At 44.3% G+C, this 13,144-nt stretch overlaps 2 protein-coding genes across 7 annotated transcripts in view; one reads left to right on the forward strand and one right to left on the reverse strand.

The window, feature by feature from the left end:
- fam131bb (family with sequence similarity 131 member Bb) overlaps positions 1 to 8,462 on the forward strand; it is a 44,268-nt gene extending 35,806 nt beyond the window's left edge. For all 6 annotated transcript variants that reach the window (XM_048261037.1, XM_048261039.1, XM_048261040.1 and 3 more), the window contains 3 exons: positions 1,210 to 1,538; positions 2,953 to 3,216; positions 4,292 to 8,462. In XM_048261037.1, coding sequence (XP_048116994.1) covers positions 1,210 to 1,538; positions 2,953 to 3,216; positions 4,292 to 4,543 — 845 coding nt within the window. In that variant the 3' untranslated portion in view covers positions 4,544 to 8,462. The remainder of the gene's footprint in view (positions 1 to 1,209; positions 1,539 to 2,952; positions 3,217 to 4,291) is intronic.
- A 1,331-nt stretch (positions 8,463 to 9,793) lies between these two features.
- The window catches only part of clcn1b (chloride channel, voltage-sensitive 1b), a 43,432-nt gene continuing 40,081 nt past the window's right edge, over positions 9,794 to 13,144 (reverse strand). Inside the window, exons 20-23 of the mRNA XM_048260583.1 lie at positions 12,728 to 12,772; positions 12,382 to 12,486; positions 11,206 to 11,292; positions 9,794 to 10,159 (exon numbers count right to left, since the gene is read on the reverse strand). Coding sequence (XP_048116540.1) covers positions 9,794 to 10,159; positions 11,206 to 11,292; positions 12,382 to 12,486; positions 12,728 to 12,772 — 603 coding nt within the window. The remainder of the gene's footprint in view (positions 10,160 to 11,205; positions 11,293 to 12,381; positions 12,487 to 12,727; positions 12,773 to 13,144) is intronic.

Here is a 13,144-nt window from a genome sequence, read left to right on the forward strand (position 1 = left end):
GTGCACACGACGCCGGTTTTTGTGAAACCGGTGAGGTTTTGTTAACGGTTACGCCTTGCATGTACACGACGCCGGCAGTTTAGGAGACTGAAACCGATAGCTTTTGAAACCGCTTCCGGCGGGAACTTTTGAAACCGCCCGGCTAACTTTAAGCGTGTAGGCGCCTGTAGGTGCTGGCCGGCAACTTCATGACGACATAGCCCCACCTCTCAACTCAGCCACAGCACTCGACCTGACATGTTGCTTGTCAAAACAAACCAAACCATTTATTTATCATATTAAAATGTTTTTCTTTCCCCGGTCATGATTTATGTGCACAATGTAGCCTATCAGCCTTTAGTGGCTAAGTTAGAAGCACACGTTAGCTTAACTTAGTTAAACATTAGCTTACTGCATGTTAGTGTTTTCTCCAGTGGTGCTCAGACCTAATGCAATGCGTAGGCTAAGCATTTGAAATTTCACATAGCAGTCACATACCTTGAAAATGAACTTTATTAGTTTAACAGTTGAATTGAAAACCGAATTGTCTGTAGTCTACTTATTTCATGCGACTGCTTAACCAGAGCACTTATTAGACATTCTCTGGCTTAACAAACTGTTTCAACAATGTTTTCTTCTACGTGATTCACGCGAATTTATAGTGAAGCTTCTGCACAGCGGCGCCATCGACTGGTCTGGCATATGCACTACAGCACATTTAGCCGGTTACACCTCTGTGTGTACACGCGAGGTTTTTTCTTGCCGGAGTCGTTAAAGGTGTGAAAGCGGTAAGAGAAAATCCACCCGGCGGTGTCGTTTAAACGGCCTCTGAGTGTAGGGGGTCGGGCTTATCTGAATGAGATGCAAATGAGCACCATTGTGTTGTCAAATGGCCACACTTGACAACACAACTTCTTGAAATACTGTCAGAAACTACACTTTCAGAATCTGTAAATAACTCAAAATGCCTCTCGGGAGACTTGTTACTGGTTTTCTCGTGGCTGCTCACATAATGCCTCTTGGGAGACTTGTTGCTGGTTTTCTCGTGGCTGGTCTCATAATGTGAAGTGAGTGGTGGAGAGCTGAGAGAGTCAAATTCCTTGTTTGTTTACCAAACCTGGCAAGTACTGCCCACTGTGCCCAGCAACATTGCTCAAAAGGTTGCCCCAGGTGTTGCCCCAGGTGTGCCATCACTGTACAGATGTCTTGTTGTGTGTGGTTGGCCTCCAGATCAGATCCTGCACCACTCCTCTGCAGAAGTGTGGCCTCATACGTACGTATCGCAAGGCCACTACTGCATCTCCTCCTCGGACGCCTGGGAGCCAATCAGCAACGAGCCCTCTGGCATGGCCTCGCCCGCTGCTGGCTCGTACGTGATGGCGGGCGGGGCTTCCAGTGAGGGAGGCTATGAGGGCAACGCTGCTGCTACCCACTTCCTGTCACAGCAGCAGCAGCAGCAGCAGCAACTTGCCCTGCAGCAGAGTCAGCAGATCTGCCAGCAGATCCAGCAGCTGCAGCAGTTACAACACTACCAGCAACAACAGCTGCTACAGTACCAGGTACGGACCAAACTACAAATCCCATAAACCACTGCAACACAAGCAGCCACAGCTGCCTCAACCCACAAAAGGCTCAACTTGCTCAAAGGTAACTGCAGTGCCAGTAGCAGTAGCAGAGAATGAGTCATTTTGCACCAGCAGCAGGGATTGGGCTTTTGCACCAGCAGCAGGGATTGGGCTTTTAAGATCAACAGCTTTTAAGGTCTCAAAGCTCCATCAGCAGCAACTTTGAACATAAAGAGATCTCTACACCTGCTCCAGAGTATAGGCCCTGTTTAACTCAGTAACCTCCATCAATGTAGCCTCCATCACATGGTGGCCTTGGAGAATGAGAGAACTACAGGTGTATGTAGTTGGACAGTTCATAGAGAGTGTAAACCGCTGCTGTGCTGTCTGAAGTGATTTTGACTCTTAAGTAGCCCACTGAGTTAGAAACATTTAGCTGCATTGTTATTAGTTGATTGGAGTGATGATTAAGACTACAGCCTATACTCACTGGACGCACTAGCTGAGCTTGGCCACACTCACCTCAATGTAGCTGCCTCTATTACTAGCTGATTTGAACCACTTATCCACTTTCAATAGTAACAGATGTGACGTTAAGAGATTGCATGCAAATAATATGCAATAAATGACTTTTTGTATGATCACAAGTACCATACTGATTAAGGCTTTAAAATAATAGTAGCTTACAGCATCTAACTGTTTTTCTCTACTCCATTTGAATAGGAGCTGCGTTAGCTCTGAAAGAATAGAAGTTGTTGACCCAAGAAAAACAGTAACATTTGGGCCATAATTAGGGCAATATAGTTTTTTTCTAAGCAATTCAACTTTCTTTAAAATACTTTATATTTGTATAATCTTTCATGAGAAGTTAAGATCAGTGAACGATGGCATCATAAGACCATGCAAAGTCATTTTGTGAAGTGCATACCATTTGCAAACAGTGTGATGCATACAAATGAATTGTATGGGTGTGCTGTTTCTTCTTTTAACATCTGTTGTGGTTCACTCTTAGGCCCTGAGGATTTGCACGTTTATGTTCTCAACTCAGCTATGCGACCTTCTGTCAGAGACAATGATAGCTTTTGTGATGTGTTTCATCCTATGCACTTGCCAAACCTTGCTTCACCTACAGTATACACATTATGAATTATTATGCATCTCTATTATTTTGTACAACATATCTAACAGGTCCCTAAAGCAATATCCTGAAGAAAGATGCCCTATGCAAGGTCATGGAGCAATACAATATTGTACAATACATTAAAGAGTAGCTCCTATTATATATTATGTATGTTTTTTCAAGTAGTGAGTGTTCCATGTGGTTATCCCAGCAGAATGATATAATTCATAATGAATGCATTCCCTGTGCAATGCATCGTCACCCCCTGTTTCCCTTCTGATTTCTCAGTCCCTAGAACAGAGGCTACACAGCACCTCTCACTCACTGCAAGCCACGCCCAACAGCACCATCCATAGCTTGCAGCCGCCCACACACCACCCGCCACTGGTGGACTTATGGGGGGCGGGCCATATGGAGGCCTATCAGTCAGAGGTGGGAGGGTTTGTGGGTGTGGCCACCGCCTCAGAGGGCGGCCTAAACGTGCCGACTGCAGAGGACATAGTGAAAGAGCACTCGCCTTTGCTGGAGACGCAAGAGGAGGAAGAGGTCAAGGTGGGTTGTGGGGTCAAGGGTCACAATGGATAAGCTGTTCCCATGCTGATAATGGAGGAGTCTGCCATTGATCAACAGAGACATTTTCATCTGAAATTCATTCATTTGGTGATAATGATATTGGACATTCAGTCAGTTGTGAAGATGTTGAGAATAAAACGAATGCATTATAGAGAGAATAAAGACTTGCAACATAGCGGACAGAGCAGAAGTTAAGACAAATGCATCAAATATGTTCAAATACAGCAAATAGAGACAAATGCATCAAATATGTTCAAATACAGCAAATTGTTTAATTCTTTGCAGAACCACATTTGCATTCCAAGTTCCCAAACAAAACACAGATGTTTTGAGTATTGTGAAATGAAAGACCATATTTGGTGATACATATTTAATCAATGACAAGAGTTTTATTTTGCTAATGACCAGGAAACATCAATTTATTAGGCACTGTCACACAACATGGGCTAAGCTGTCACTTGTCATCATTCATGCTCTTAATCAGCCAACCAAGAGCAGCAAGGGGGCCATGGGCCTCAAGACGCGAGACACTCACAACACAAGCGCTCACCTGCTGTTTAGGGACCAGACACACACACACACACACACACACACACACACACACAGAATGCGCACACACTCTCACACACACACATAAACTCACATACACACACACCAACAAGAGAAAGGCTAGACAAAACATACGCATAGCTCTTACTGAGTAGTAAAGGTCACAATGCATGTGTAAGCACCCACACACACACACACACACACACACACACACACTCACACACTCATCTACTCAGGTGTCTTTGCAATAAGATCTGTCTGCTAATTGGGAAATATGATGTAATGTGTGCCAGAATGTCTGTGTGCATTGGTAGTCACTCCTTGATCAAGTGAGCATGAAAGTTTGGGCATGAAAGTTTATGTCTGTGAGTGTATACTGGTCTATTTAACTAGTCGTTACTGTCACAGGTATGTGTGTATCTGTGTGTGTGTGTGTGAGTGTGTGTGTGAGAGAGAGAGAGAGAGAGATTGTAACCAGCCTGATTGAGAATCTCTGTTTCCACAGGAAGAAGAAGTAACGTCGTGCTTGGAGCCTGAGTCAGTCACTCTTAGCCCCTCCCCTGCGCACAGAACCCCGCCCACTGGAGGCAGCAGCCCAGCACACGCCGCACATGGGACTCCGCCCACCGGCGGCAGTAGTCCAGGACAGGTCACGGAGCGCAAAGCCTCTGATGTCACCCCTTCTGTCATCGAAATGCTGGAGGAGAAACAGCAAGAGATGGAGGGGTCATCAGCCACGCCCATAAGCACCAATTGACTAACAGGTGTGAATGGAGGACTTTTAGAGGGATGCAGTTTTAGAGGGATCCAGTTACCAACCAACTAACCCTTTGATTTTCAGGTATTACACACTTTGGTCTTGGAAACAGAGACATGGCATCATGGACTTTAAAGTGGCAGGTTGATGGAGCTAATACGAAAAGAAATATGAATTGAATTGTTTTTTTAATTGTTTTCTTAGTTTTTTTCTTCTATCCCTAAATAACTCCATGGGGCTGAAGGGAAGAGTCAACTGGAAGAGAGAATGAGAGAGAAAGAGAGAGAGAGAGTTATAAAATGACTGAGGTCTTGCATGCTTTTAATGGGGAAGTGGCTGTAATCTCACGTTTTATGAAATATTAACGGTATCTAGTAATAAGATATGTCAGAAACAATAATAATTTTCTACTAAAGCAAAAAACTACAAAAACATATATATAAATATATACAACTGTAAGATACATAAACCATAAGAAGACATCAGATTTATTTCTCTCCCCCAGGTCAAATAATCTTATGAAAATGTAAGAGATTGAAATCAGGCATAGAATTAAAGGCCAATTCCCACCTAACAAAAGTAATAAACAAAAGTAATGACCCCATCCTTTTATGCTCTCTGTGAGGATAAACAGATGTGCGTGTACTTTCTTTAAAACAGATACATAATCTGTGTCTGTGTATGCTCTGGGATTCTTCACTGAGTTTTACAGATGCCTTGGATATCCTGTTATACATCAATATTAATAAGTCTTTATTTTAATAGATTTAATTTGATGCTACTTCAATACACAGGGGTCCCTTTTCTTTTAGAAAAATAAAAGATGTGGTCCCTCTCTCCTGGTTGTCACTAAACCAAGCATAAGGTTTGAAATAAAACGGCAGAACCCTTGACGAAGGAACACACACACAAATCCACATAAACACTGCTGCACAGTATTGCATTGTATCCTCGAGTGCTTCCTATTCTGTCTTGTGGTATGCATGCGGTCTGCTCGTGTCTCATGGTGTGCTAAGAACACTGTATAGAGTTTTGCACTGAATCCCAGGATGAGTGAGCTGAGATTCTCTGGCAGGAAGTCGTATAGATTAAAATTGGCAGAAAACAGGCTTACCTTTGCACTCAATATGGCCGCCAGAGCTGAGTTGCTTCAAAACGAACACTCACATAAAATGCATTGTCAGGATAGAGGAGGGGTGTTCTAAAGAATGGCCTGGAGAGCTTACAGAATGTTTCAGAGACAGATTTCAGTGACAGTGGAATTCTTATAAGAGATTATTATAGTTTAACATACAGTACATATGTATTCACGGTATGTCTTGAAGACGGCCTGGTGACTCTGGTCTTTCAGGAATAGTGCATCAACTGGAACAATATGGTGGAGATCACCATGACTTCAATAGGAGGAAATGTCACAACAGACATGCTTTTGAGCCTGTGATTCCAGGCTTCAGCTCATCCATGGTCACCTGGCCACACCTGGACCCATGTAAATACAAATCCCATTCACATTTTCAGCCACAGGACTAATTCATTTATTTTTGTACTAACCAACTCAAATCTCAAATTCCTTTTTTGGAGCATACGAGTTGTTTTCCCTGGACCACCAGCTAATGGGTTTATTTCACAGCGGCACTGTTCTGGAGGTGGGGATGTACACTGGGGCGAACATGGGACATGTAAATATCACAATGCTTGGAATGGACAACACTGGAATATCTGTGCGGCTTTGAGCGCCCCTCAGAGTGGACCTGGGGGTGCGGGTGGACTGACCTCGGTACAGGACGTCCCGCGACCTTTTGTACAACTCAGGCCAAGTGACTCAGAAGTGAGTAGATGTCTTCCTGTTTCGCATGTGCAAGTGTGTTGCGGGGAGCGTGTGCGTTTGCAGTGGACAAGGAAAGATCGCTTTAGGGCACCCAGACAAATCTGCATGAGTCACGGATGATCATGAGATTGTGATTCTTTAATTGGAGACGATTTTCTTTTCACCTTTTTGATGATTGTGTGTACAATTCTGAGGGGGAGAGAAACAAACAAATAATGCTTATAATAACCTACTTCTGAGGTTTATTGACTTCGATGAATTTATTTATTGATTGATTATTTATGCAATGTTGGGACAATGTTTATTTTTCTACGGAATTGTAGGTTCCCCTCCTCCTGTTTGTTGGAGTGCATATTGTTGGTCACACAGTAGTCATGGCAACGGCTCGAGGCCCAGTTCTATTTCCTGTCTCTGCTTCTGATCACATTTTCCCTGAGCCGCCTCCTAGGGCTGCTACTCCTCACGAGCATTGTAATCATGACTTCACTTCCTGTGAGACTTGCTGCGGAGTCATGGTAACAGGTTGTGCCATTGTCCACCAATCAGCTCTCTTCAGACTGTCCACAAAGGTAAAAAAAAAGAAAAAAAACATCCACAAAATAAATAGTTGCTCTGATGGAGCCACTTGGTCAGGAAGCCAGGTAAAGCGTGGTCTTTAGTTGCACATTGGACTTCTCTGTCTTGACTTGAGGCCAGGGTTGAGCTGACAGATACCTGTTGCCAATGATATGTGTTCGTTTATTGATTTCAGAATTCTTTGGAGGAGGGAAAACTTGAAGCCTGTACAAACTTTACTCTTTTAGTGGTGTAGGTAGCCTTCCCCTGAAGCTATATCATCCCCTATTCACTGCTGCGGTGCCCCCCCCCCTCCCATTCTTCCCCTCTGAGAGGGATGAGAGAGAAGGGAGAGGCAGAGAAACAGAACTCTGGTAAATGACTGATGGTCTTGAATTGAAGTTGGTTAAAGTGCACCAAATACTGTCTTTGCCACTGAATTAATTACGGGGAGATGCAGCTTCAGCCCACAGGCTTTTTATTGCTTTCTATGTCAGATAAGAGATGTTATGAATGAACTTAATAATGAGAAGCCAAATGTATTTCCTTGGATGTTACTGTTTATGGATTATGTGTTTACAGTTTTAGCCACTTGATTTCAGACTGGGTTTTTCTGTCTGTTGCTTTTTTTGTATGATTTAACTGGCGTGTTTCAATGGCAAACCATCCACATGTATGTCTCTATGACTACCACTCCATGTATGTCTCTATGACTACAACTCCATGTATGTCTCTATGACTACTTTCAGTTGTCTTTCTTTCTTTTCTTAATTTTTCTCTTGTGTTCTCTTGCTCTTTCTTAAACTCTCACTCTAATCTCTTGTCGTCCATGTATGTCCCTTTCCCGTCCCCTTTGTGGCTGTTTATTTGTTTGTCTGTCTAATGTTTGTTTGTCTCGGTCTTTGTCACTGTGTGATCCACCCTTGGTGGAAAAACAAATTACGCCCAGAACAACAACTTGGATTTGATTTGGACACAAATCAGGCATGAACGTGCCTCAGAAGGTTCATACATTTTAAATAGATGTGTTTTTGGACACAAATCAGGCATGAACATGCCTCAGAAGGTTCATACATTTTAAATAGATGTGTTTTTGGACACAAATTAGGCATGAACATGCCTCAGAAGGTTCATACATTTTAAATAGATGTGTTTTTGGACACAAATCAGGCATGAACGTGCCTCAGAAGGTTCATACATTTTAAATAGATGTGTTTTGGAAATGTGCCGTATCAGCAAACCTGAACTTAATTTTTTTGCGGGTGAATTGATTTGAATATATCTGTGAGTGGAATATTGTTTTCTGTGGCACCCTTACCTACCTATGCATGCTAGTCTAAAGCTTGTCAAAAAGATGGTCCCTCCAGTGTGGTTTCACTCCTTTGTCTTTCTCTCTCTCTCTCTCTTTCACTTTTCCTTCTCTTTTCCCTGCACGAGAAACCACCTCCATCCCCTGACCTGACTCCTAAATCATCCCCTGACCTGACTCCCAAATCATCCCCTTCCCAAATGAAAATAAACATACAAATGACAATGTCACTGTGTAACGGGATCATTTTTGCCCAAAATGGCAACGGTAACTTGCCCCGACCCTGCTTTATTGTTGTTACTGTATTATAATACGTGAAGTAACAACACAATGAAACTATTTTGGAAAAATAAAAGTCAATTGATTCAGGGAGAACACTTAGAGAACAGAGATGTACATAAAATATTTATTATCTATAACAGTTATACGAGTATCAGTAGTAATAATCACGAATCTACTACATAAAAGAAAAAATTAGTCCTTATTGAAGAGAGTTTTGCTCTAGCCACAGGTATGCACACCCACCCACTCTCTCTCTCACACACACACACACACGCATGCAGGGACATGCGTGTGCACACACACACACACACACACACACACACACACACATTCCACACACACACACACACACACACTCACACAGGATCTGAATACTCTGAATACTATACTTTTGGGTTACACACTAGACCAAAGAACAACTAAGCATTTGGACTACAGATTCACAGAAAAACATCGAATTATTAGTACCGGTAAACATTTTTTTTGAACGATTGGCTCGTTATAAAGCATATTGGCAAACACAGACTGAATTTCATTGGCTGAAAAGGCCTCTTTAGAATTACAGCGCAGACTCTAGAATGACAATGCAGATTGGACGTTTCGAACAATTGCAAAAACACTCACAGTCACAAGACCAGCTGGAAGATACTTAGAAAGGTGAGAAGAGATGAGACTCTGTCCCAAAATGTTTAAAGACATAAAGACACCTGAGTGAGGCATACAAAAAGACTGCTTTAGGAGTATAAAAGTCTTTAAAAACCATGAATTCCTGCTCCACTTGCTAGTTTGTCATCTCCTGAGAGCTTCTTTGGTGTCTAGATCAAAACTCCACTGTCCAGAGCACAGTGTTGTGTTTTAATATAAGAAAGGTTGTGTTCACAAGTATGAATAAGTGGTGTATACTGTAGTGTATGTACACAGTATGCGTTGTTTGTGTATGCATGTGTATGTGTGTGTATGTATGTGTATGTGTGTATGCATGTGTATGTGTGTGTATGCATGTGTATATGTGTGTGTATGTGTGTGTGTGTGTATGTGTGTGTATGCGTGTGTATGTGTATGTGTATATATGCATGTGTATGTGTGTGTGTGTGTGTGTGTGTGTGTATGTGTATGTGTATATATGCATGTGTATGTGTATGTGTGTGTATGTGTGTGCATGTGTGTATGTGTGTGTGTGTGTGTGTGTGTGTGTGTGTGTGTGTGTGTGTGTGTGTGTGTATGTGCATGTGTGTGTGTGTGTGTGTGCATGTGTGTATGTGTGTGTGTTTATGGTTTAGATCGGCTCCTCATCGCTCTCTCTCTCGTCACTCCTCTCCTCCGCAGAATGGAAGGATGAGAGAGGGATAGCGGAGAAGGAGAAGGAGGGGGAGGGGGGGGGCTCCTGGGGAAGGCTGCCGGTCCCTCGGCATCCTGTATCTGTGGCCGTGGCAACCCTCGTCCCTCCAGGCTCGTCCTTGGCGTCCCTCCTGCCCGCCGCCTCGGCCCACATCTCGTGCTCGCGCGCGGGGGACGCGGGGGACGCGGGGGACGCGGGGGAGTGCGGGGGCTTCTTGGCTTTGCGGCTGGCATCCCGGAAGCTGGCCAGGGGCGGCCGCAAGCGAACCCCACTGCGAGTCGAGCCCTCGATGGCTTTCTGCAGCTGAGGAAGGTGGAGAGAGGAGAAAGTGATGGGCAGAGGAGAGAGGGAGAGAGGGAGCAGAGGAGAGAGGGAGAGAGAGAGAGAGAGAGGAGGGGTGAAGGACCAGAGGGATGAGAGAAAGAGAGGAGAGTGGTAGAGAGAGAGAGAGAGAGAGAGAGAGAGAGAGGAGGGGTGAAGGACCAGAGGGATGAGAGAAAGAGAGGAGAGTGGTAGAGAGAGAGAGAGAGAGAGAGAGAGAGAGAAAGAGAGAGAGTTAGCTATGGAAACTTGACACGAGTCCAACTGGAACAACAGTGTGGTAGGAGAGCCCAGAAGGCATTAGCCAATAGGACGGGCCGAGTGCTGGTGAGGGCCAGTACAAATCCCTGTGACATTCACAAGGACCACCAGACAGTGATGTCACCTCCAACATAAATTTCAACATAAAGAGAAACTGATGTCATCTCAGCCTTGGAGACTCAACTGAATATGTCATCTTCAATGGCATTGGGCCGTTCAATGAGTCTGCACAGTGTACAGAGGGAATGAATGTGTGGGATTGTCAAGTGCCACTTTAATGGTTACTATGCTAGTTGCTAGGTAGTGAGGTCATACTTTTCCAGTCTATTGTGATTGAAGTGTACTGGCTTTTCTATTGCATACAAACACATAACATTACCATCCTAAGCACCTCTACTGTACGTGCATACAGACATCATTTAGCCATTGCACAGAAGGTAAACAATATGCATCTGTTCAAAGAAATATTTAAATATCTTCACAGGAGGGTAGGTATGAGAAAATGAATTTCACTGGAAACCTACAGTACTACGTCTCATACAAGCAGGCGATGCTAGATATGGCTTGCCAAGACCAAACACTTAGTGAGGTTTTTTTGAGCTCCTATGTGTCCGCATGACCTACATGATTTACACTCAAGGGTGGACCAGATCAAATATTGCAAAAGAGGAGGGGGAGAGGGAGGAGGGGGAGAGGGAGGAGGGGGAGAGGGGGAAATGATCAAAAGAGGAGGGAAGAGCTGGAAATGATCGCCGAACAAGACTCACCTCCTTGAGTGCCACCACTCCCACCAGTTTCCCAATGCTTGTGACATATGCATGGCTGAGGCCCAGCAGAGAGAAAAGTGTGTGTGTCTGTGTGTGTGTGAGAGAGAGAGAGAGAGAGAGAGAGTGGGGGAGAGAGAGAGAGAGAGAGAGAGAGAGAGAGAGGGAGAGAGAGGCAATGAGAAAATTAATGAAACAAATGGAAGCCCAATATGTCCCTTAGTCTACACCACTGCCATCATCACCACCATCATCCTTGCAATGCACTAGTGTTTCCCCCACCACTCAGTTTGCAATGCACTAGTGTTTCCCCCACCACTCAGTTTGCACCGCAGAGGAAAGGGAAACAAACACAATGGTCATGTTACACGTAAGGTCCTGTAGGCCTATTTGTTACACGTAAGGTCCTGTAGGCCTATTTGTTACACGTAAGGTCCTGTAGGCCTATTTGTCAGACACTTTTGTACGAAACGAAAAGTGTAGATAATGAGCATCATACTAGCAGGTAACTGTGTGTTCTGTATGTTTGAAACACAAACACAAGAAGCTCAATCTTGTGTTTGGGGTTCCTTTGAGATTCCTTCACTAGCCAGGCTCAGCTGTTGTGAATCTGAATTACCCAGACGATAGTTTCATGCTGCCTGTCTGACTCATTGAGAGGGTGATCAAAGACTCCAGGGGGAGGGTAAGCAACTGATTCGGCCTCAGCTGTGCGGCTGACTCACTCCTATCTAGCACCAGCCACAAGCTACTTGGAACTAATAGTTCATTTGAATGCTGCATTTTCCACATACTCTTCTTTAATTCAACATGAATGGTTACTGATAGCTCAAATTCACCCGTGAAAACACTTCCAAGTGGCGGTCAGTGAAATTGTTCTCCATTAACAGTTTGGGTAGAGTGATGTAAATAATAAGATGGTTTGGATTTGGTAGAGATATTGACCCCTTGGCCAGCTGCAGCAAGTAAATCTCGTGAGAGAGTTGAGTCAACTGCCCTCTGACCAGTCCATTACCACCACAACACGTGACCACACCCAAGCTTGAGTTACATACGCCAGTCAAACCAGTACACACTGTGCCCATTCCAGCTGTGTCTATCCACCATGTGGCCTCACCATGCAGGTTCAGACCCCCAAATTCCCAAATCCTCACCGCAGACCTGAACCCCCCCATTCACCTTATGCAGAGAGGTCCTCTCCACCAACTGAAAAGGGGAGGGGTCCACACGGACCTGATCCAAATTGACTGGCTGGTTCAGCTCAGTTTCTTCCCAGGCTTTTATCTATTAAAAACAACACACACACACACACACACACACACACACACACACACACACACACACGACGCACACACACGCACACACACACACACACACACACACCAACCAACCAACTAATCAGAGCAACGTATCGGAGTAGTGCTATGAAACATGATTGACAGCAGTTAAATTGCTGCTGATCCAGGTGTTGGTGTTGATCGGAGTGCAATTTTGAGCGTGTGTATTGATATGGCGGGTTGGTTACCTCCTCGGGTGTCATGGTATCTGCCAATGGTGATGGAGGGGGCTCCTGTTGAGGAAGTGCAGAGGATTGTCAATCAATAACAGATCCCCTACCCAGAGCCACACAATGATACTAGCTGTTTGTGCAAATGCATTATTTTCATTTAAAAGGACTTCCAAGCTGTTAACAGCACTGTGGGATTTCCTTATGAGCACACTGAGCGAGATAAATAGCTCGAAGGGAGAAAGAGGAGAACTCATTTAGGCCGTCTCGTCATTATCAAAACTACCCCTCTGAATATTTCACTCTGTTTTTGCTTTGGTAAATATCTCATGAAGGGCGTATGACGCCACCTGGTGGTAGAGATGTGTGTGTGTGTGAGGATGGTGATCTGCAGCGAGTGCCTCATGACCAACTCCTTTAGAGAGAGACACACAC

The sequence above is a fragment of the Alosa alosa genome, chromosome 13 (assembly GCF_017589495.1).
Source record: "Alosa alosa isolate M-15738 ecotype Scorff River chromosome 13, AALO_Geno_1.1, whole genome shotgun sequence".
Classification (NCBI taxonomy): Eukaryota; Metazoa; Chordata; class Actinopteri; order Clupeiformes; family Clupeidae; genus Alosa; species Alosa alosa.